Source organism: Plectrocnemia conspersa, unplaced genomic scaffold, assembly GCF_051122295.1.
Source record: "Plectrocnemia conspersa isolate PC_06_02 unplaced genomic scaffold, ASM5112229v1 ptg000002l, whole genome shotgun sequence".
In the NCBI taxonomy this organism is placed as follows: domain Eukaryota; kingdom Metazoa; phylum Arthropoda; class Insecta; order Trichoptera; family Polycentropodidae; genus Plectrocnemia; species Plectrocnemia conspersa.
Window position 1 is genome coordinate 25,801,611 of NW_028277166.1, and position 26,906 is coordinate 25,828,516.

Sequence of the window (26,906 nt, forward strand, 5' to 3'; positions counted from 1 at the left end):
TAAAATAATTGTTTGAGTATCAAGTAATTTATATTTATATATATTTTAATGATATAAATAAATAAAACATATGTTAAATATACTTAAATTTATTATGATTATTTATATAATGATGATTGTATCAGAAAACATGACATGGAAGCTCTGTACGATACTAAAAATATATATTAAACAAAATGAGGTAAGAATATGGAATAATATGTAATATACAGTTTTATTGTAAACGATCTCATTAAAAATATAGCTATGCTAACAAATTTTGGCACCATAAAATAATATACACAATTATTTTATTAACAAAACTTAAATTTTTCATATTAATCGTATCAACGCCATAACTATTATTAAAAAATATAATATTAAAGTGGCAACTACTAATACAATATAACAGTTTTTAGATAAAAATACATTAGGCATTTTATATAAAAATACTTTAAAAAGTTCAACAATTCATGATAGAAATTTTAAAATAGACTACTTGTTCAACTATTATTTATTAATATTGCATGAATTCATGTTGCCTTTAGCTGAATACAATAAAACAGTTAATAATGCATAAAACTTTGTTTGTATACAATTTAAATTGCACTAATATATGATAAAATAACTATGTACAATATAATAATTTAAAATTCTATAATTTTCCATCACAATGTAAGGCACAATATCAAAATATTTTTTTATAACAAAACAGATACAACCCTGTTCATAAATATGGTTCCAACATTTACATTACACTTAAAAAAGTATGTGCATTTAATATTTAATCGATTTCTAAGTTTTTTATGCTATTGGTAAAGCTGGAGAATATTCCCTTGTTCTTCTTGATCCGTTTCTTCTCCTCGACTTTAAAACTTTCAGAGTCGATAAGCCATTCTTTGTACGTCTTCTCCATCAGTATCCTCTGCTCTTTGTGATATTCTTCCAAAGGTTTCAACGGACCGCCGTAATCTGACGGCAAAAGTTCAATATCGATCAATGAAGCTGGTCCGTTCGACGTCAAGTGCAATAAGTTCATCAACGTAGACTTAATAAACGGCTTGATGAGGCACATTACTTGGTTGATAAAGGATGCAGTGTGGACAACGTTGATTCTCTTCAAACGAGCAGGATGAGCGTCCTATAAAAAAATATATTATTATCAAACAATATCACAACAATTATGAACATGTTTTAATCACCGATTAATCTAGCTTAAAGTTAAAGATTAGCAATAGATTGCTTTTAAGTAGTCAAAAACGCTGACTACAACATTAAAAGAATAACATTAAATTATTTGATATTAGTATCAACAAAAATGTGTCAATTCATATAAGAAATGCACATATCAGAGCATGAAGCTAGTCACAAGTGCAACAATAAATATTTAATTATTGGTTTTAAACTTGACTAAATCTATATATCAATTATTTTAATAATATTTCTTCATAGATGTCTATAAATATATATATATTTTTATAAAAATTAAATTAAATTTAATATTGATCTATTAAAAATAACATTTGTTTATATATATACAGTCTAAGTTTATAAAATAATACAATTATTATAAATAAACTTAGAGGTACATTATAATTATACAAAGTTATAACATAGATAGTTAAGCTATTTAATAATATGCATGTACATGTTTATAAGTTTCTGTGTTATTAACTACATGCATTTTTATTTTCTAATAAAATAAAGACCCTTGAATCTAAGCCATATAATGTGCAATAAAAATCATCTTCACCTGTATATAAAGCATGAACGACCTCAACGCTGGTAAGGAGACGCGTGTCAGGTGACCCAGTGTGCAACCTTTCATGTCAAATATCACAATGTAGCCTTCACTAAGTCCATCCTCGGACAGTCTTATGTCGTTGAACATGCAGAAAGCTTTGACGATGTCGCAAAAGTTCATCTTCGTGTAATCGGTGTCGGCGAAGCGGTACACCAGAATATTGTAACCTTCAGCAGTCTTGTGTGGCAACGCTACCATGTGCCTGGAAAGATATCGTTGTAATTAATTAACATGTTAAATTAAGCTAAGTTAATTTGATAATTACGTTATGTCCATGGCCGTCTTGATCTTGGACGACGTCGGGTTCCGGCCAGAGAATAGATCGGGCGTTCCGTTTCTAAGCGTAAAGTAATATTCGATGGTGTCTTGAGTGGCTTTGATGTCATAGTAGTTAGAGTGAAGGAATAAGTAGACATATTCGTCCGATAAGGCTGGAAGGTGCGGTTGAGATGCTAGCCTGAAATTAAAATAAGATTTTCTTAAATATTTATACAAATGACTTATATAAGGGTTTGATTATATCTGATGTGATAATAAAACATTGTAATGAAATTATCGTTTCATAACGTTGATATACAAGATTATGGTTCGTTGATTATGTTAAAAGGCAAAAGGTTACATATACATAAGAGTTGCAGTTTGAAACGTGGAAATAGTTACATTGCATCTTGAAGATTATATAGATTCTTGTACTGTATATAAATTATATATTAGGATACTAACGGTATATGCCAGGCGATACTTTAACTGTCAAATGTATTAAGTCATACTACATTCTTACTACAAAAGCTTTTTATTTTGATTTTACATTTTGATGAACACAAGTATGACTTAAATAATTGTCTTGGGAAACCACTAGATTATTATTAATTATTTTCTGTTGCATTCTACACCTGATTTGTTTATGTATAGACGTCTCTAATACAAATTTGCAATTACTTACTTAATGCTTTATAGGTGAATTTGCATGTTTATTATATTATCAACAATGTAAATAATATTTTACATATTTTAATAAAATATAGTATTAAAGTAGAAAATAGAATGTATGTATTTACATACATCTAAAATCCTTGAAAAACATAATCTTAGTATAAAAATATATTTTTTTTCAATATGACTACTTAGCTCTCAATCCAATGCGAAGATCGAATCTAGAGTGCTACTCGGCTACGAAGCTCGAATGTTTTTTCTAAAGTGGAGTATTGGCTTTTATTTTAATTTATTTAAATACGCTAAATGACGTCGTAGGTGGTAGAATTCTTTATTATTCTATTTGATTTCTCTATTTGCGATGATGCACCAACCTGAGGTATGTTTTTTCACATATAAACACTTATCACGGTGGGTTGGCGTTAAGGCGCCTTTGGCTTAGTTTCGGTTTTCTTTGTTGGTAACAGTTTTTATGACAGCTTTGTACAAAATTATTTTATATTATTTGATATACACGCAGTCGCTGTATTGATATAATATTAATCACTAAAAAACCTCCACGATTATGTATATGTTAATAACTAAAGTGACCAGATTTTGAAAATATCAAAGGACAGCAAAAATAAAAAGTTCTGTTTGAGGAAGACAAAGAAGGACAAATTGTTATGGGACCTGCAAAAAAAGGTCAAATACACAGAAATTTTATTCAAATGCCATCTCCAAAACATTTTTGAGAAGAAGAAATTGCTACCGCAGTTAAAAAACAAAGGTCATTTTAGAAACTTTTTGTTAAATTAAGCTAAAGACAAAGAAGGACAAAAATAAGACTAAGGAGAACAACATTTTTTAAGAAGACGAAGCTCCTCAAAGGAGAACGTCACATCATAATATACAAATAGGGTGCCCTATTTCATGCGATTACTGATTCTATCAGCATATAAAATCTATCAATAAACCCTCTAAGATGCTGAGATTTGAATTGAGGAGCTCGAAGACACTGTGTCTTGTATAATCACCTAGTACGCAGTACTCTTAAGGATACAAATGACCTACTTGTGATATAAAACGTCAAAAAATGCTTGCAAGAATACCGTATATGAGATATTTTTTATTATTATCTATTTTTATTTCCCACAAAATTCCTACAAGGTATTTTGGAATATTGAATCAAGTTGACGAGTGTATTTGGAAAAGTACTATTTCGAGCTATCGGTAGGAAATATATACAACCCAAGGCTTTTGTAAGAAATTCGTTTCACTAACGTAACTGCATGGTTCTCATCCAGCTGCTCGCAGTTGGTGAAGGAATATTTTGTATGTACTGCCTTGGCGTAAACTGTTATGTCTTACAAATGTTTTTAAATAAATAAATAAATAAATAGATATTTACACTTGCAGAGACATCATCGGGAGGGGAAGGGCAGGTTGAAGAATTTCCATCCCTTACAAAAAATACATTGAAAAAATACTTGAATGAAATCGAAATATTTAAAAAACAGCCACTGACTGGCCAACTTTTGCTTTTGCCCCTTAAAAAATATTAAATAACGCGTCTCGAATCTACCCCAAAAATATTTTTAAAAATATGTCATTTCAGTGAAATCATATTGGAATACATTTTTACCAGTAGATATATATTTTTACCAGTGAAAATATAATTTATCTGGCATGTGCTAGTATAATTATGTGATTTTAACTTTTCCATACATTTACATTTTTATCATTGTTTATTTTCTAAATATTTTTACTATTGAAAATATAATTTAACTGAAAGGCGCTAGGGGAATTATATACTGCACTAAAATATCTATGAAACTCAATTTGACCTAACCTACACGACTTAACAAACCCTAGTCCAAAATATAAACTAAGCCAACTCATGTCTCAGAGAAAAATAAGCGGAAGAAGAAGTACAAACAGACGTTGCATCTTACATATTGCTCCATAGTTCGTCTGCACTTCAATATTACTGTTTTAAAAATAGATTACTGCTGACTTCTGATATAAAAGTATTGAATAAAGAATATTCAAATCGTATTTTTGGGCAATAGAACGGTGCAAAAACAATTATCACTTCTCAGAAGTAAAAAATTCACGTCAAAAGCAATAAAATCGTGGCACGCATCATATTTCTTATCGAAAATTGTATCAAAGACAGCGCCTTCAATTGTATTGCTTGTTAATTATTAAATTCCCATTGGTGATATATGTGGGTACATAGCTTATTTAAGCATCAGCTTTTAATATAACCATTACTTGTATGTTAGGTTAGATTTACTCGTTCATTTATATTTATAACGTATAATTAAGTTTCTAAATATGTTTGTAGATAAGTATACAAATTCTTTGATTTCCTAATTTGTTTTGAAATAATTATTAATTATAAATTTACCATCATGATTAGTAATAAGCCTTCACTACCTATTTTATTTATTGCCACATTTTCGTAATCCGTTTCGTTAATTGTATTATTAAGTAATACGAATTAATCACTATTGGACCTCAACATATAATACAAGAAAGGAAGGTTCTATATATTATAAGTATATCCTTTTATAGATTCTACAGTCACAAATACGATCTTTTAACTGATAATCGCCAACGAGCGTGATTGTGATCTATAGCTCAATAACACGCGCAAAAAGCGTTTAACGCATGAAAACCTTAAAAAGCTGATTAGGGCGATAACACTTATTTTCACTAGTGGCAGCTCTAAAAAAAATATTTTCAGATAATTGCTTCTGCGTTTCCGATTTACATGAATCGTTAAACAATTACGTTGTATAGCAATATGTATATTTTTATAAAAATATGTATCATTAATAAAAAAAAACAGAAGCATTATAAACTATTTATTTTTGCGCAATCAGGAAATGGCGATGCAATGATATGAAAAAAATTACATACGATTAAATGAAAATATATACTTGCATGTATGTCACCGAGATGAATTTATTTATTTAATATGTATATTATATTTTTAATAATATATAATATTTAACGCATGCGTGGGTTAGAAAACGATTTGCCGTTTAAAGGTTATGATCGTTTTGCAATTATTGCTAATTATGGCGCAAGAGTTGATGCGTGAAAATAGCGTAATGAATAACATTATTGAAAAACAACTGAAAAAATGAATTCATTTATCACGAGAAGGAATATATTAATTAACGCGATCGACGCATGGTCGCGATAAATCGATAACTAGGCCAAAAAATTAGTCGTAACGCGATCGATTGCGGCCATACACTTAAATAAGGGGAGTTAAAAGCAAATCTTAACAAATCAATTGTACTATAGTTTTTGTCTGTACCTAAAAACAATTTGATTTTCAAAATTTATGTCAGTAAGTGTGCCACATTCCAACACTAAAGGGCAGACGGTTAATGGAAGCTCTTTTCCATAGAGAATCTAAATTTATTTGTAGAGAGGAGTCCAAAACAGATCATCTGAATTCAGAAGAAAACTTTAATTTGTAACGACCGTATTTATGGTTCTTATAAATTGGACTCAGGAACATTCAATGTTACAAACGGTCTACGATCGCCCAAATAACTCGATAATAACCGAGTTAAATCATCCGAACATTTGAAGTGCGACATTTTTTTTAATAATAACCCATGACAAACTTTGTCGAAGGCCTTCTCAAAATACGTATATACGACGTCTACTTGAATTCCCGCATCGAGAGATTTTCTCCCCGTTTTGTTGAAATATTAGTACAGTGTAACGGGCGATTTATATTAATTTATTAATTTTATAGACACGTTATAAAATTGTATTACTATATATAAATTATATTCATAATTTATAATATGATTCGCTCAGCTTTAATTAATAATGAATTATTAACAGGTAAAACCTGATTGTATAATAAATGATGATGAGGATATAAAACAATTTTAGTTCTTACTTACTATACAATATAATGCGTCATCTCAGAGATTCAACGCGTAGCTAGTAATATACATTCTAAAAGTTAACATTAAAAATAGAGTTAACGTTTTCGTTATAATCTAATGAATTTCTAAAATATTTGTAGGATAAATATAGTGTTTTTTTATAATAACTTTCTCAAAACCAATGAGACGCGAAATAAATCAATTTTTGATTACATATACATAAATATCGATCGATCTTAAATTATCTATACTTTCTCACTACAAATTTTCTCGAAGAAAATTATATTAAATTGTTTTGAGATAATATAATATTAGAACACATTTTACAACAATAGAGCGATGCTATAAGTCATTGCTTATGAATTGAAATGTCATTATAATCTGATTAAAATGTAAAACGATTTACCTATGCATATATCTAATATCACAGATGAATATAAAGAGCGCCAGCTCTAGAGGGGCACAAAAAAAGCAATACAAAGGCGTAACATTTTCTTTTAAATATTCAAACAATGATGTTAAAAAATATTAAATTGTTTGGTGAGCGTACATGCAACCGTGTGCACACAATCAAAGACCACTGATAATTAGAAAACACTCAAAAACACTCAAAAACACTTCAAATTATTTTCGTAGAATAATAATTTCGAAAAATAAATTCTACAACATTTTTTAAATTATTTATACGTATATAGATAATAATTTTACACTCAAGATTAATGGTATATTTTTATTGTTAGCGTAGGATTAAAAAAAAAATTTAACTTCCCTAGTAGAAGAGCGACTCAATTATAGTCTCCATACATATTAAACTATGTATTTTACTTTATGCACCTTGTTGCTCTTCTGTGCATACTTATGATTAGCTTCTATTATATTCTTTGTTCTGTGGTTACCATGCAGTTGTTTTAGCCGCTGTTTTTCAGCGTTGATCTACTATTTTTTATGTTTTAAATGTGGAATTTTATAAAATATTAACAATTTTTATTTATTATAAATTTTAAAATGCTTCTAGTAAATTTTAATTGGTATAATTTTTTTAATTATTTGGCAAATATAATTTATGGTAAAGTAATATTAATGTATTATATTCAAAAATATATCAGCTCATGTTGATATTATAATATTTGGGGGAAGTGCAACTTGATTTTTGCTTGGATCTGCCCTATTTCAGCTATTATTTAACAACTTAAACCAGTGGTCTATCGTGCCTGTATATAATAAACATTTATATAAAATATATAGGGTGAGATTTAGTTCTGTAATGTAACTAAGCAATGCACTTTAAAACAAATATTATTCAATATAACACACATTAATATCAGGAGAATGGATATGTAGAAGTGTGCATATATTTTGAGCATGGTCTTAAAGGGCAACTATGCTGTAAAGTTTGATTCAAAATAGTGTAAGATTTACAGTATTGATCGTCAAATACTACTGTAAAATAAATTTTATAATAATTGTTTATTACGACATATCGAAAGTATTTCAATACTGCGCACTATAATAATCAATTATTACAAAAAAAACCGGTACGTGCTGAAAATAAACTAATTACACATTTAAATCAGCGTGTAATTTTATATATAAATCAGGTAATCGTATTATTGTAGCGAAAAAATGCAGTACGTGTAACCTTCAAATCATTGATTTTTATTTATTAATTGTCTGATTGTGCATAAGCAATTTATAAACCACAAACAATTAAGGAAATCCTAGTACATCCACACAATACAAGCTCATTTGCCGAAGATTAAATTATACACGTCATCCATTATAGACTTAATTATAAAGACAGGTGTTACAAAATTGCGCGCCGCAATCTTATTTAAAATAATTACATAACAATTAACTTTTTATTTATATATGTATATAAAAAAACATCCAATTAAGGCAAAAATTAGGGACTTCAAAATTGACAAGCGTTTCGCAAGTAAATGAAGTCTGATGAGCAAATTTCTCCTCAATTGGCAATCGGAATTTCTGATACATTTTTCAATACAATCATGTGGAAATAAAGCAGAGAGGTACTCCGTGTACTATGCCGTAAGTAACTGGTAACTGGGTAAGGTTCAGTACACGTGCAAACGAAAGTCAATTTAACCATGTCACTTTAAAGTGATGGGTCAACATTGCTTTGTTCGGAGATGAGGAATGAGAAAAAAGCGCAGTCATCGAAGCGCTCTCTCTTTGTTACGGTTGTCGATAGTCAACCTTTATTTATTATAAAAAAAATAATAAAAAACATCAATTGTTGGTTATCTGTGTTACGGTCAAGAGTTGCAAAACGAGAGTTGCAGCTTGAGGAGAAAACAGGTGAAAATTGCGTAATGACTCGTGCGAAAAAGTACTGGCGTGATATCACAGAAATTTGGCAGAAAGCAATGCATAATATGAAAATTGTTGTGTTATCTCAACCGGTTCGATTTATTGACGTTCGTGTTTCAATTAAATTATAACGGATATTGCAAAATGCGGATGAGTCTAAGTAGGTTAGTGATTCCTTGATCTTTATAGTTGTAGTACAATAAATATGTCATTTTAGAGCAGAATCTCATATAAAACATATTACTATAAATAACAAATAATTAAGTTGTCCATTCCTAATAAGATATGAACAATTTTTATATACCTAGCTATTCTATGTGCATCATATTTATTGTTAAATAATAATTTCTAGCTTAGATAAAAATACAAAAAGCATCTAATTGTTCCTATCGTAAGCATATTTTTTTACTGAGATAACAATATGATTATCTTCAAACGAAAAATTGCTATCCAGTGTTTTCTATTTGAATTAGCTAGCTGCGTATTTGATAATACAAACGCGCGCTATTCACTCATAAAGAGGCAACCATAAACATATTTTTTAAATATTTATAAATATTGTATAAAACACGCTCATTTTTAATACATATTTTTTATTTAATATCCTGATGTCACACTCATATTCATCGCGTTATAAGAAGTTGGGAAGACTTACTAAAAACGTAATGAACTATTTGAGTATCTGTTATTTTATTTAAAAAAAAATGTTTTTCGGCGGCAAGACAAACAAAACATTAATAAATCATAAAATAACACCCGAATTTTTAGGGGTTCTAAGCATTTTAAATATAATTGTCTGAAGAAAAACTTCCTGAAACACGTACACATTGGAAGGTGGATCTTCAGAAAAGGTAAGCAATAATAACCTAACTCAACATAAAAAAACATTTAACTTTTACGAGCTTAGGGAATATTTATTTTAAAAGCAAACTTCTGATAAGCAGATCAAAAATAATAATTAGTATTTTTTTTAAATACATATTATTAAAAAAAATTGAGTAAATATTTACATCGTAGTCCTAGAACGAAATTTAATATAATATATAGGCATTTTATTGAGGAAAAATTATAGGGAAGTCTAGGAATTATAAGCGATGGCCTATAATTTGAACAGGGTCCTAAAGAGTAGCTGAGAAATTTAGCGTATTTTAATTGAACTATTTCGTGTAGGCTTTAACAGTTTTATGTTATCTTCAAATATTTTATATTTAAATATCTGTACAACGTAATTTTTAATTTAAAAAATATTTTCGTTAAAAAAATAGGTTATAATAAAAATAGTAATAATATATTCTAATATTAAAAATAAATATAAATTCGCCATATGGCATAATCTTTTTCTCTCAATTTCACATAAAAAATGAAAAATTTGGATATGTGTACATAAAATAAAAAAATAATATTTTTCCGACGCGCGGCTTGAGTTTTGTTTGTGTTTAATCAAATTTATGACAAATCAAATACTTTTATATACTACAAAATAATAAAATAATCTATTAAAAAAAATCTACATTTTTCATATATAGTTTGAAGGCCACTAATGCAGTGATTAAAGTTAGATTAGCTCTTAATTTACGTTATAGCGTCAATTCATCTGGTCATTTCAGTTATTTTTTATGTATAGATCTATTGTTACATGCCGACATCTTAACGGAACTTAATTTAATATCCATAATAGTTATTGTCATAAGAAGACCTCATCATAGACCTCAATTCTGTAGTATACTCGACACACATTCACAATCCAAAAACCCATAAAAAATACGTCATAAGCAGATTCCTAAAGCATAACAGTTAAGCATTGTGACTTGCGTTGTTATGGTTATATTTATTCAATTTCTGGTTATTACATTGACCTTCGCCAATATTTGCATCTCTCACAGAAACAGTGTCGTCGAAAAAATGACCTTTTACATACCTGTCGAAAATTACAAGACCAGATCTATAAAAAATTCAACGAGCTACCAAGGGCTATTGGAACCTTGACTTGAACCTTCTACAATAAATGGTTTACGTACACATAGCGTACATTCATAATTAAATTGGCGAGCATTGAAATTTTTATACACAGAAAAGAAACATACACATGTCGAAAACCTGAACGGCAAAAACCGGTTTATCTTTACACTCTTTTCTTTCACACGTGCAAAATTAAGGTAAATCTTCATATGTACCTTTATGCATTCAAGGGCTAAGTGGAGATTCAGGCTATGAATCAAAATAAAAAAGAGATTACTATGTTTATATTATATATTAATTATATTTAAGATAAATGCATGTTTTTAATGTCACACTTTACTTTCATACAATAAGGTTGTAAATTGCAAACTGATGTATTTTTTATTCAACATTATTGTCCGACATTCCACAAAAAGGGTCAATGTCAATTCTTCTTGGTGTTGGTATTGACGTCATATTTTGCACAAAGTTTTTTTCAGAAGTAACTATATATAATAAAACGAAGACTGTTACAAATCCGTAGATTACTGAACTTGGTAACAAGCAAAAAATATTTAGCAAGTCATTATCTTCAATTTAGCTAGTCCATAATCAAATACAATTTTGTAATTAAGCTCCTAAGATACTTAAATATAGTATGGTTATTCATTTTAATTATCAATTATTCAGCAAATAATATTTGTCCTTAAAATTATATTTTTAAAAAATAAATATGGAGTAATCTCAACAAATTGCAAATAAAAAAATTGAGGTGAAATATATATATGTTGTATAAATAACGATAGTTAATTGTAACTATCAGGTGATTCTAACATTTAAAGTTGTATCAAATAACATTATAAGATTTTTAATCTACATAAATGTAAATAAACGTTAGAAAGTAATTTAATTGGGAATTTTTTGTAGCTCTACATAGTGTTTTCTTTTATAAAATACAACTTTAATATTCTCATGCATCATAGACCGCATATTTTGTTATAAATACCGCAGTTTATGAATATTTTAGATTATTACCCTTTAAACTTAATTATGCATGATGAATATATTACATTTTTTATGGTTAATAAATTGAGAAAACTTTCGGTTAATTTATACTATTATATTTGTGCACTCTTCGTTAATTTTTATCAGGTACGATACTATCTAACAAAATTTAGATAAGGAAATAATTAGTAGTCATTTTAATAAAACGTAATAGTAACTTTTAAATAAAAGTAATATTAATACTTTTCATTATAAACATTTATGAATTTAAAATATCCGTTATTTCCAATTATTTAAATAACGAAGGTACAAGAAATCCAAAAAAAAAAATTTAGATTTATAAACAGTTAAAAACAATTAAAAATATCAAGACTTTGTATTTATTTATTTAAATAATAAAGCATTAAGTATTTCAAAGTTTAAATTAGTAGTTTAATTTAAATTATACTTGCTGTCGAAAGGCTTAAAACTATTACCAAATTAAAGTACTAAGAACAGACATTATTTGTATTGATTTAAAAGAAATAAAAAAATAATATCAATCATTGAGAAAGTCCACAAAAGCACATTAATAGCTCGGAAATATGAGTAATTTCTGTAATTTCGGCAATTGCAAAATGTTTTTTTATGATTAATATTTGATTTATTAACTGTTAATTGTTATGGCTATGGTTTTTATATATATAATATAAATAATAGTATAACAAAAAAAGACACAATTCAGAAAAAAAAATTTACTTTCTGCGTTATTTTGCTACACCCAAGTAATATTACTGTTTAGTAGTTTTTGATTAGTTTTCCATGTTTTTAAAAAATATTTTTTTTAAATATTTTTCAAATATTTCAATAATGAATAGTCAAAAACGGAATGAAATATATTCGTTATTCGAATATTTGAATACTCGGATAGGAGTGTACCGGAAGCGGGTGGTGAGATACTTTCTCTCTCGATCGCTCGCGTGTTAAGTGATGAGAGTGAATGAGAGATAAGAGCACGCGGTCCGCATGCCCTTATCTCTCAAATTTACATACATTTTTATTTTTATTACAAATCTGACCATCATTACTTGACAGGTTTTCCCAATGCGTCATGATGGACATTAAACAAACAATAAAGCATTTAAAAAAACAGTAATGGCGTACATATAAAATAAATTAGCACCATTGCATTTAAAAAAAAATTTTTTTAGCTCCTCATAGCGATAGCCGAAAACATCCTTGTATTTGCCTAGCTCATTGAAAATCTAGATGTCTTGTTAAAGAGGAGCGTTTTTACATACTTACAACACTATTAAAAGTAGCGTATAAGATTTTTATCTTAAAATTGTGAGGGTTTCAACCACCTGCACAATTTATTTAGAAGTCATTCAAACGAAAATTCAAAACAAATGAAAAGAAATTCCAACTGGTCTCAAAAGTAAAGCCAAATAATGGAAGAGAGATCTCGGAACTTTAATAATTGTTAGTATATCACAGATATTAACACATACCTCCCGAGACGTTAATCAATTGTAACTACCGAAAAAAAATATTCTTATGTGGAAAGGATGCACAAAATACAGTTGTAATTTTTACCTCTTTGTTAACGACCGTCTAAAAGCGCTATCTAAAATTCTCACACATTTCGTGGGTATATTAAAAAAGCGATGCAATTGACCCACAAACATCTTGATATTCGCTAGAGCTGTTTTGAACCAGCAATATAAAAGATGTGACACTTGGTCGCAGAGAGGCAGGCGGTCGCTCCTGAGACTTAATCTTAAAAAGGCACAGGACACATTAGCAGATTGCCTAGCATCACCAATATATAATATACGACTTTTAAGACCTGCCATTTTGACTCCACCACCAGATAGTGGCAACTACTTTTTCATATATGTTTTATTTTATATATGCTTATTAAGATTGCTACTTTTCCGGTGTCTATTTTGGCTACAAAGTCACGCCCCTTCGTACTCAAAACCCAAAAAAATATTATATATTATGTGGCGATAATTCGTGACGCTAAATAGCTTTTCGTAATAAGGTGAAAAAACTGCTTTGCAAAAATAATATTTTTTTTATGCCAGATATGCCAGAGATTAGAGCAACGTTTAATAATCATAGTTAACTCAGTACAGAGAAATGACACAATCGCAAAAACAGAGAGAATCTACGCCCTTGGGCATGACGCCGGGGCTTCGCCCTTGGCTTATCGGGTGAAGCAGCGAGGTAAGAATACAAGCATACAGTGTTTCCCGTAGCAAAACTTTATCTATTTTTGTATGTATAATTTTATAAAATAAAATAACAAAATTAAATCTATGATAAAATGTTCTTAACAAAATAAAATCTAACTTAACAAAATAATAAGTCACCGAAAATTAAATTTTTACGAAGCAATTTTATTTCATATAAAGTATTATACTTCCATTTTCTTCGTTAAAATACAAACATTCGTTAAAAATACAACTAACGATTTAATATTTATAAAAGCATAATATTTTATTAGTAAGAATTCCGATTAATATTTACTTACTTACTCCTTCATTAAATTACTGACTAGGATAAAAAAATAAGCACACCGAATATAAGGTTAGTTTATAATTTTTAATGAATATTTTTTTAATATCGTATATTAACATATTAATAATATTATATAATAATAAATCTTTTTCAGGGGATAAATAATATTATACAATGGGTCAATATTAGAGATAAAATATGCATTTAAATGTGTTTAAAATATCAATTAGTTATAAATAATAATAATTAAGTATTTATTAGGGGGGTAAATTAAAAATTAAATTTAAAAATAATTTAATTAAATGGAAATAAAATCATATTTATCTTAGAAATAATGTTGTATTTATGGATATCACGTAAATTATCCTTGAAAACCATAGTCAGAAAATAATTTTAATTCGTTCTTAATTAAAACATTATACCACTAACCGCACGTGCCCTAAACACGCATCGATTATATGCAATCGATACGCGATTAAATACTTTATCGCACATTGATTTCTCACGTTATTAAAATCGCACAATTAAAGTCGATCGCGCGTCTTTTCCTTTGTGTGCTCTGAGCACGCTATGTTTTTCAGCAATTAACGCTACAAATAGCTCCAAATCGGTATTGCACTAAATGCGTATGTATGTGCGTGTGTGTTCATATTAAACAAATTGCAATATTGAGCAATAGATTATTACATCACGTACAAGTCGCCCGCATAACATGCGTTTTCATTAAAAACTTTCTCTCCTCGCTCTCGGAAACGTTCTCTTCTTCGAGACTCGACGCCGAGAAAATTGAAAATTTTCGCAAAGTGAAATTGAAAATAATACGTGAAAATCTCACCAATCTCTGACGGTAGTCAATAGTTTTTCTTTTCCAATTGGTGGTTTATCTAATCCGTTGAGAAACGGATGCGGTATCTTGTTCATCTCGGAGGGATGGTTTAGACGCTGATCTGAAAAAAATTTTTTTTTTTTATTAATCGAATAATGATATTCTTGCTAGATAAGGACACGTAAAAAAAAACTCTCGATAAAATATCTCATAAAAATATCTTTGTCGAATGCCTTTTGAAAATCGGAATAGAATACAACGACCTGGATTTTAGAATAGAGATTTTGTTACCTGAAAAGCACAAGAGGTTAGTTTTTGTTGACTAACATTATTATCCTACAATAAATATATTTTATTTAGCTTCTATCATAACTAGATCAGAATTAATGATTATTATAAATAATATTCCAATCGATCATCTCCGTTTAAGTTTTCCAAATTTTTTTAATCTCGCAGATTATAATTAATTTAATATTTAATTTTCCGTTATAATATGACAAGCGTTAGCCTAAGGCGTTACGGCGGGGTAAACACAATCAACGCCTACAAATTAGTAGTGAGTCACCAGTCTGAAATTAATCTGTAAATTAGTAGCTATATTAATTATTAGTCGATTTATATTTATTATTCAGCACTAAATTCCTCCTAGGGGCTAGGAAAATCTAGTGATGATCGATCTATTTTTTTATTATTATAGCTTATAAAAAAATTCACTTATATAAAAGTATAATTTAGCTATAAATCTATCAGAAAATAGTATTTTCTATTAGCTATATAATGGCTATTCGAAAAACAAATATAATTTTGTTAAAAAACTTAGTTCTAACCTTAAAATTCACAAACAAATATTTAAAAAAAAATAAAAAATATATATAGAGTAATACTGTAAAATACTGTAAAAAAATATTTAATGTAAATTAACAACAGATTAACCCAATGGGGTACAATAGACAAAAACATATTTAAATTCTGTTAATAGAAGAGAAATTGTCATAAAAAACATATTTTTTTATTCAATTTATTTGTATAATAAACCAAAGATTTCACCACTAATTTTATACCTAAAAACGTTAGCATTATTTTATTCCATTCATTTCAGCTAATTATCCGATTAATAAATTTATTCAACTTAATGCGCATTTATGGTAACAAGAATAATAAATTATATTAATTTGGATTAAGCAAATTTGGCCTAATGTATAAGACAAAAAATTTCACTTCAAAAATGCAAGAATTCACGTCAATAGCGATAAAATCGTACCGCCGTTGTCATAGTGTGAACGACCGGTAAAGGTCCACAACAATAACGACATGATTTTGCTACTTCTGAGAATGATTACTAAGCAAAACAGATTCAATCAAAATTTTATTGAATGGAAAAGTGAGAAAATCTCATTTCTCAAAGGTCAATCATTTACATCATAACCGTTCACATTACAACGGCGACGGCATGACTTTATTGAGTTTGAAGTAAAGTATATTCTTCTGGGAAATTATTATATTTTGCACTTTCTCATTAAACAAAACTTAGATTTAATTTGATAGTCAAATAAGAAAGCTGCAGGACGAATTTTCATTTTAAATTAATAATAGTAAGGCAAATTCACATTGATACATTTAAAAAAAACTGCATTAAAAATTAATTTTGTTATTACTCAAATGGATGGTCCATTTATATTATTTTTTTAGTGATTTGAAAGAGGATTAATTTAAATTAGTGTTAGGCATATCAAATTTATTTTGCAAACAGATACGATGGCAATTAGAATAGCGAAATAACATTAAAAATCAATATCAATAAAAAGAGTTGAAAATTTTTCTTTTCAAATTTATATTTTTTTAAAAACAGATTTTTCTTTACTGCAATAGCTACCTAAATTAATTATTAATTAATACTAATATTAGCAAAGCTACTATAAAAATATTGTTGCTTATGCTATCTTCAGTTCAATTATTGAAAATGAAAAAATAAACAATACATATATAATTACTTTACAGTTTTTTTTATAACTATGATACTCAAACAATAATGACTTTACAAAAATATTTCAACGCCATAAGTAAAGAATTTAAGTTTAATTTCACGGTCCACAGACAACAACGTAAGATATAAGCTACTCAAAGATCATAGATATATACGTTACAATAAAATCACGTAACGGCAATTTAGCAAATTAATATCGAATTACTGGTAACCATTACTCAAATCGCAACAAAGTAACAGAGAATGTATCGGGCTACATTTAAACGCGCCACCTGTTACTACCTGATCGATAGGCATAACTATTATTGAATCTTGTCTCTTCATGTTTACGATACTAATATATTTTTATTATCAAAATAAGATAATGTATTATTTTTACTTTGGCACGCGGCAAACTTTTATTACCATTTTACTGGAACGTTAAGTTCCAAAGAATTTTTCGTTTCGAAACGACAGTTAAATTGCACGTCATTTGTACTATTGTATTCATAACTTGACTTTGATGAGATTTCGACACACTTTTGTTACATGGCATAATCATATAGGAAAATTATTTAGATCGATCATACGCAAGTTATAACAATAAAATTCCGCTGTGAGTAAATAATTTATTTTACTACAAAATATATATACTTTAAAATTCATAATTTTAATTGTGTGTCAATATTTTAAATAAGTAATATTATATATGTGGCAAAAACAATGCAAAATAATTGTCACTGTTATTATCAATGACAAAATAAAAATTCCACATATGCGATTTAATTGACCTTTGCCCTTAGTTACAATTTCATTCTTATTTTTTGCTTTTACCCTACAAAAATTAACATACAATGAAACGATTGCACTCTTGAACTTGTCACAAAGCATATTTTTATTAAAATTGCATCACTCGCAATAAAATCGTACACATTATACACCATAACTGAGCGCAGATATCCGATTAACGGCGACAGTTATGTTTTAACTGCAGCATTTAACTGGACCTTGTGGCAAATTTTAATTTCAAAATCGGTTTAACGGATTTCAACCGTTCGTTGAACTACAATAATAATGGAATTATGTTAATATAATGACCTCCATGTCTTCTATTTTACTCTAATAAAAAAAGCAATTAACACACAATGGTTGAGCGCAAATGATGCAATGATATGAGGATCGATCGTTAAGTTGATATTATATGAAAAATAGATAAATAAGTTAAATTATGAAGTAGAAAGGAACAGATAAAACAGGTTTTTTGCATCAATAAGTTACTTAAATAATATTTTCGCTGAAGACAATGGATGCAATCCAGAAATTTTACAACTGTATCATACATAAGATTTTATTGATTTTTAATCTATTTTATTACTAAGTTCTACATAATTTAAAAACTAATTTTTCATTCAATTTAAATAAAATATTTACTTATTTGTATTATTAGTTTTGTTATTTTTTAAATAAACATTCAGTGATAATTCAGGAGTCAGTTATTACATATTAAATAGTTGGATAAATTTTGACAGATGATTCACCTATACACCTTCAAATAAAGTTTAGAATTAAAGTATATATAAATATACATATGTATATGTAAATGTGTATTTTACAGTGAAATTCTATTTGTACTATACTATATTTGCGTTTAAATTATATTTTATATGATATAATATTAATGATATTTTTAAAGCACCTCTTATCACCTTTTTTTAACCCCCTTCTTCTAAAAAAATTAGAAAAACACGTATAAATTATTTTTAGATAAAAAAATTTAATAAAAATTGCAATTTACATGTGTAGATAGGGTCAGGTAATCTAAAATATTTTTTTGTATTTACAAACCATTCGAATTATATTTTAAAATAAAAAAAAATTAAAAAATCACAATATTTAATGTGTATGATAGCACATCTTATCACATTTTTCTAACCCTCTTCTTTTAAAAAATAGAAATACACGTATAAATTATTTTTGAAACAAAAAAAAATTCAGTTTCTTTGAGTAGATAGGGTCAGGTAATTTACAATATTTGTTTTTTTGTTGCAAAAAATCGCGATCGCGTCCCTTATTCTTGCCCGTTGCAACCAAGAACACTTCTATTGCACGAGTTATCAAGCTTCTTAACGAGCTTGCCAAATACAATGACGTTTTAAACGATAGCTATGATGAGCTGGGAAAAACTATGTGCGTCATTACTGTATTTCTTAAATATTTTTTTTACGTTTAATTGTATAATTGTTATTTATATAATTGCTATCATGGCGCATTAGAGAAACCTGTCAAGTCATGATAGGCATATTTCTGATAAAAAAAATAATTAAATTAAATTTTAACAGAAGTTGTGACTAAATAATTGCAAAAGAATTTATCGTAAGGACTTGCTAAAAGCCTATAAATCTCTTCTTTTATTTATTTGTGAATTTAAAAACAAGTTTTTTTCTTTTTCATTATACAAACGGTTTGAAAACACATACAAGAAGGACTAAGACTTCCTGCAAGTTCAACGTTTGGTAGCAATAACACAAAGGTCAAGGTTCGGTGTATACTTAGAGCCGTATAACATACAATTACATCATTGCCAATTCGGAATGTAAAATATGGACTATTATACAATAAATTAAATCTCATTAGAGTTATAAAAACGTTCACGTACTTAGCTAGACAGCACATAAAGTTAAAGTAACTTTTAAAAAACACTTGAACAAAGCCTAATGATCGGTGCCAAATACATTTATTATAGTCAGAACTGTCAGATTTGTCTGTTTTCGCCTAGAATCATCAGCCTTGGCCAGACGATCACGAATGAGAAGGAAAAAGGACTTAATATTATTTTAAAATGGGTATAAGATCGAACACGGCGTACTAAACCTACTTTCACCAGACATTTCTACCACTTCGCTTCCGACTTGGAACAATATAATGTTAAAATTGTATATGAATTTCAAAATATATTTTTTTAAATAATTTATATTAAAAAAAAAACGTATATATCGCAAGGAATGCACAATAATAATTAAGTTGCAGATTTACAAACGCCCCTCAATCCATCATTTTGTAGCGAGTGTATTTGGCCGCGTAGAGAGAAATTTTAGATTTTGTTTTAAAGCATGTCGGCGTTAAGCGAGTTTTTGGAAATTAATTATATACCTTAAATGTTTATTATTTCTTTCTTTATATAAAAAAAAATCTTTATTGTAGATGATTTTAAATAATAAAATATTAAAAATATATTTTTTTAATTTTATTTGTAATGAAATCAGTGTTTCTCAAGAATTGATACAAAATAATATTATAACATTCAAAGAATACATGAAGTGAATAGAATATATATTTATCTATTCGATAAGTTGTAAAATAATACCTAAACAAATAATATCTATTACAATTTTACAGATTGACGGTAACGTTAATTTAAACAACTCGAAGACGCTTTGTTTGATTAGCTCGGGAAGTTTACATGAACAGCCTGTTGTTTCATTGGTGCTTTCTCCGAGTAAAGTGTCAATGCGAAGAATTATGTAAAATGCGAACATTCTTGCCCCAACCGACGGCGATGAGCCAATTCGTGAAAACTTTCCTCGGCGAAAGTCACTCGAAAAATATTTATTTTACTTTTTTACACAACCGTCTCGTCTCGGAATTTGCTCGTCGAGCACTTTCCGCGTTATCGTTGCACAATGACTCTCGAATAAGGTTAATGTTAGAATGCACGTAAAAAAACCTTTTGTGTGGTCGGCGAAAAATAATAAGATTTATAAAATTATTGAGAAACACTCAATAACGAATGATGCTCTATAAAGTCAGTTTCAATGGGTTAATATTTTTTTTAAATAAAAATATAATTTTCACTAGTATAAATATAATTACCCTAATCAAGTTAAAATATATTTAACAATTCACTTTTCATATTCAGTAAAACTATTTATTCACTAACGGATTTTCTGGTACATATATTTCCATATGATCAGTGATTCACAGAATTGTGACGTCACATTGTTCGATGAAGTACTACAACATATAAAATAAATTAAACCAAAACAAATTAACCTAATGAAAGTTCTAAAACAATATTTAGTTTTAAAACTTTTAATATGTCATGTTGGGTGTAGTTAATTCACATAGGATTTAAACATTATCAGGTAAATTAAATTTTCGATATTATAAATATATATCTTTTTAGCCATAATTTGACTAAAAAAACCTGTAAAAATATAACTTCGCTTTAACATACACAAAATATTATATAAAGACCAATAATTATGTTTAAAAATATACTCAACAATATATCATACTCATTCAAGAGCTTGGGTACGTTGTACGACTTTGTGGGATGTGTATCGATTTTTGAACAATAAAACAATTAAAATTAATATCGCGTTATTAAGGTGAAATAGTTTAAAATACCATTTATAAACAGATCAACGAATATCGTCCATTTGCTCTTACAGAATAATTTAGAACAATGCAACTAAAGAATGTGAATTATACAAATTAATAAAATGAATATAGTTGGATGGTCGGCTCTCTTTTTTTTTGGTAATTCGACTGAAACCGTTCCGTTCGTAGGCACATTTAAAATTAATCTGAAATTTTCAACCTACAACGCGTAAATTTAATGGGTGGTATTTGCATATTTTTGTACTAAAAATACGATATTTTGTGTCTTGCAACAAGAAAAGAAACACGCATAATCTTTTAAATGTATTCATACCTATTCTATATTGTAAGCAACTTACTAAATGAAAACAATGGTACTATATAATATAATTCTGTATACTTCTACGCGCAAAATAGACACGCTAAAAATATTTAAAAAATATTATGAAACAAATTATTTTTATAAAACATAATTTTTGATTCATACACACTTAATCTTATAAAAAGACAATAATATATCAAGACTATATATTTTAATTTAAATGATGTTTCAAACTTTAATTCAGCACGAAGTTTAATTTTAATTAAACTTTTTGCCGTTGGAGAAAAGGACAAATTTAAAATTAAACATTAGTATTGATTTAATAGATAAAATAATAATACCAACAATCAATAAAATCCACAGCTGCACAATATTTTATGAAATTTCGGCAATAACAAAGTGTTTTTTCTTCAATATTTTGTTTGTCAGCTATTAATTGTTATGGCAATTGCTGTTATAAATATCATACAGATTAGAAGAAAATTTTTCCAAAACAAAAAAAGGGCACGATTGGGATATAGTCGAAGGAAAAAATGACTACCTGCGTTTTTGTAATACATAATGACTTATGACTACTTGAAAATAATACACAATTATGTTTTTTAATAAAAAAAAAATATTTCACTACATACATATGTGAGCAAATATTCAAATGACGAATAGTTTTAAAACGGGAAAATATATTCGAATATTGGGATTATAGTATCGATATTGATCACAAGTAGCCATGAAAGTTAGCTAACTTGATAAATCTGCTATGAGAATCTCACATCTTAACACCAGTAAGTAATACTGCAAATTGTGTAATTCCACCGCTTTTTTAGCGGACCTATCGGAAAAGAAAGTTTATTTTATTTGTTGTAGTGATGAAATTTTACCTGTTAAAACGTAAAAGTAACAGCAGTTGTTTTTCCTTGTTTGACAATTATGGAGTTACAAATTTTTAAATCGATATAACATAAATCATTTCGTAAAAAATAATTAACGTTATTTTATAACTATTTTTATAGAAGGAAAGTATTTTATGATATTAATCTGGAGCGCAAAAATAACACTGAACATTTTTCATATATTATAATAATTAATCCAAGCATATATTTTTGAATATCTTGTAAAAGCAAACTTTAAAGAACCTATAAGAAAATTTCATAATATGTATGTGCAAAATTCAGAGTAATCATCCACGAAATATAATTATTTAACCACAATAATTCAGTAACATTTTCTATATCCATTGAAATTTAAAAGTCAGCGTTTTTAAATTATTTGCGAAATAAATAAATCTAGATCAATAAATAGTATTGGGCCCATAAAATAGGTATGCTAAATTACGTTGCGATTTTAAAATGTGATCGTAAATTTTATATTATTTAAATTTATTAAAGCATTATTTTATAAATAAACCAATAAATCAATAGATTAAAACAGTTTTAAATAAATATTTAGAACACGTTGGCAACATTGTTATTGTGTGAAAATTTTAGCAACTAAGATAAAACATAGTTTTGTTATAAATCCCGATCTTAAATTTAACATTATTAAAATAATAACAAATAATTTTAAATTTAAATTGAACACATACAACTTTGTTTATAGCCAAATTATGGCCAAAAAAATCGTTATTTTAAAGGGATTTTACTGAGGTGAAAATTGAGTTAGTTTCAGTTATATTACACATTATAAATTACAATATAATATGTCTTATTTAACGGAAAATTTAAAAATAGTAAAAACAAATGATTCACATTTATTGTATTATACAAAAATATGTCACTAAACATTCACGAAATTCGGGTCGTTATGAGCGTTTACCGCTCGTTAAGTTAGTAGCACTGGTGATTTTTAAAAATGATTACGTACCACAAAATGGCGATAATATCGTCCCTCCCGCTCGACCGCACTTTACCGACTGGCGCTTTTGACAGCGAAAACGCGGAAGCCCACTCCACCGGCAAAAGCGAATACGCCGCGAAATAATGTTGCCACCTTGCAAAAATACGTCATTCTAGTGATTGTTGCCGGAAAAGTAAGATGCGTGACTTCATGATTGTTATTATTTAAAACGTATACATGTATGGATGAATGCTTTTACTGTTTTATATTTATTGTTATAATCACGTTTGTGCTAAATCGTGGTGGAATGACGAATAAGCTAATTTGAGAAATCGTTATGCATGCGTGTCATATTAGGAGTTAATAATATTAACATCGATAGGAGTTTATAATATTAACTCAACATTGTATAATTTTTTTAATATTACATAATAAAATTCATCAAACTTCGAAAAAAGGTAACATTGGCGAAATTTGATAATAGAGTATATTTTTATTTCACAATTAATATATTATATATGTATTTCGCTATAGATCAGTGCCGGGCGCTAATGTCGAATGCGTGAGAGCTTGGACGGAAGTCTTGGAAGTAAAATAAACGTGTTATACTTGCAAAGTTCATGTTTGTGCTTCTCGCAATTAGTGAGTATGTACATATATAGTCAGTGTTCTTGCGAACCATTTTATATTATGCGAACAGCTTTGACGAATGATAAATGTATTTATCAAGATCAATTAGGCTGTACGGTCAATCCCCGCGTGTATTTTTAAATACTGTAATCACGATTTTTTTACAAAAATAAATGAAAACAAAAGTTTTTTTTAGCATGCCAATTTTATATAGTTTTTATTCCCCCGTTTGAATAAGTACAAATGTGTGTGGCGATTTTTTACTTTTATTAGTTGTTTAGGTCGCCTTTAATATTCTCAACGCTTCATATGTTGCATGTAGAATAATCAAAACGAACTTAATTGTCGAGAAACCGAAATATTTTAAATCGAGCGTAGAACGAAACCACGCTATGCCTTTTTGTCATTATTCATTCACACACACACAAACGTATTTTCTACTTAGCCCCGATGACGTCAAGCACGCGCGGCTTCTCAAACGTTCGCAATAAAACAAAATATATTATTTCTTTAATAATATTAAAATATAAATGATTAAAATCATATCTATAAAAATTACACCTAAATTACTTAAAATAAAACGAATCGCTGGAAAAGATACACGTCGAACGAGGAGGTCATCGCCAAAACAGAAGCCTATTTTCAGGGTCTTCTGGAAACTTACTTTTTGGATGGCTTTAAAAAGCGTTGGGCGAAATGTATCGAGCTAAAAGGAAACAATGTTGAGAAACAAAAATGAATCAACCTTAAATAATGTGTTTTTTTATTGTTTTGCTAGGATTTATTAATCTACCCTCATGGTTAGTTAGCTAGTGAATTAGTTAGTTAGATAGTAAATCAGCTGATCTCTAAAAGAGAATATCAAAGGTTTTACAATTATAACACTTTTCTAATGATATGTAAGAAAAATACTTACAGCTTTGTTCTAAACTTCAAATGGATAAATTATCTTTGGTATCTAGTAGTGATGCAAGCGATTGATTAGTTCAATATAAACCTACTTCAGTAATGCGTTCTAGTGTGTTTACTCACAGTAAAGTGTTAACATATTAGACCCTATAACAAAAATAAAAACATAGTTTTAAGTAATAATACTATTATAGAGTACTTATAAAAATAACACCTTCTTTAATCAAATTATCTAATCTTCCGGAATTACCGACAACCAGCAATTGAATTCCAGTGTTAAGTGTAGCTAAGGGTAGCTTAGTAGCACCAAAAAAAAATATTTATTAAGCTTTACTATCTGATTATAAGTTTTCGCTGTAAGGTTAAAAAATAATAAGCTTTGTTATAAAAACATCTACGTTACGTCATTAATTCGACACTACAATGAACACACAAAAACGATGTATTAGGAATATATTAAAATATGAGATGTTTTTATGTACACTATAACTAATTTCAATGATAAATCTAGTCATAAATTAAAATGGTAAATTAGTAATGAACTTTTAAAAAGTATCAATATATCGAAAAACATCTTTATATTACAGACAAAATATATCTGTTTCTTGAGTCATATACAACCTAAATTTACTAATATCATTTTATGATGACACAGCGTCGTTTGTTGCCGGAAAAATATCTTTGTGTTGTACCGTGACACTGTAATTGTTTATTAAATGTAGAACAACATTGTGTTACAGATTAAATTTGGTAATTCGTGTCATATCACAATGTTATTAAGTGATGATTAAGATTTTTCGCAGTATTAATAATAAACATAGGAAATATGAGAAACCAGTGATATATGATAGATTACATATCGAACTGAAGATGACACCTTTCGAAGAAAAATAAATCGTATTTATCTACACAAGAATATCGAATATAGCTTTGTCCAGTGAAATTAGACGAGAGTGATTTTATTTATTTTATATCTAACATTGTTAATTTTCTGGAACATCTTCTTAAGCGGTTTATCATATAACATATTGAGTTTTTCGACTCGAGAGAAAAAAGGAGAATAAAACTGAAAAAAAACAATTTATAAATTAGAATCTATTATATCGAAGTTTCTGAAACAAGATTTACAGAAATTCGCTAATTATTTATTATATTTTAATTCGATTATATATTATTATGAATCCCGGATTCCGGATAGATATAACCTATCCGGGATTCTGTAAATAGAAATAATTTAATTTAATATAGTAAAAAGTATGAATTATATTATATTATATTATATATAAGTATCAGTGTATAATAAAAACAAATTTTATAATCAATCTAATCTAATCAAAAAAAGACGCATAAGAATAATTATATATCAAAGTTTATATTTCATTTTTTTATGTCTGGTGTTTATTTTACAGATAAGAGTTCAGATGAATCGAAGTGCTGTAGCAGGTTTTCGAGTTAGTAGTCTGAAGTCAGAAACTTTATTTGAGGGGGGGGGCATGTGGGGGGCAATATTAAGAAAAAGGACCACTGACTAGCAAACCTCTGCCCATTTCCTTGAAAAAACTGAAATGACGTCCATGATTCTAAACCAAAAATTCTCGGGTTATATCTTAAAGAAAATATGAAAAAAAACAGTCTTAAATCTCTTC

At 28.0% G+C, this 26,906-nt stretch overlaps 1 protein-coding gene across 1 annotated transcript; it reads right to left on the bottom strand.

The window, feature by feature from the left end:
* Nucleotides 1-76: 76 nt before the first annotated feature.
* Nucleotides 77-23,844, bottom strand: LOC148238191 (retinaldehyde-binding protein 1-like). The gene is made up of 5 exons (XM_088181467.1): nucleotides 23,749-23,844; nucleotides 15,233-15,344; nucleotides 2,049-2,240; nucleotides 1,733-1,985; nucleotides 77-1,120 (listed from the first exon to the last, which is right to left on the bottom strand). Exons 2-5 carry the CDS (start codon nucleotides 15,316-15,318, stop codon nucleotides 764-766), a joined length of 888 nt encoding a protein of 295 aa, XP_088037593.1. The 5' UTR covers nucleotides 15,319-15,344; nucleotides 23,749-23,844; the 3' UTR covers nucleotides 77-763.
* Between the last annotated feature and the right edge of the window lie 3,062 nt (nucleotides 23,845-26,906).

What these genes read in the sequence shown, in the direction of transcription:
- LOC148238191 (XM_088181467.1), bottom strand. Translation starts at nt 15,318, where the DNA reads ATGAACAAGATACCGCATCCGTTTCTCAACGGATTAGATAAACCACCA. An exon ending in AAGACGGCCATGGACATAAC is followed by an intron (nt 1,986 to 2,048) that starts GTAATTATCAAA and finishes ATATCTTTCCAG; the next exon opens with GCACATGGTAGCGTTGCCAC. An exon ending in CGTTCATGCTTTATATACAG is followed by an intron (nt 1,121 to 1,732) that starts GTGAAGATGATT and finishes ATTTTTTTATAG; the next exon opens with GACGCTCATCCTGCTCGTTT.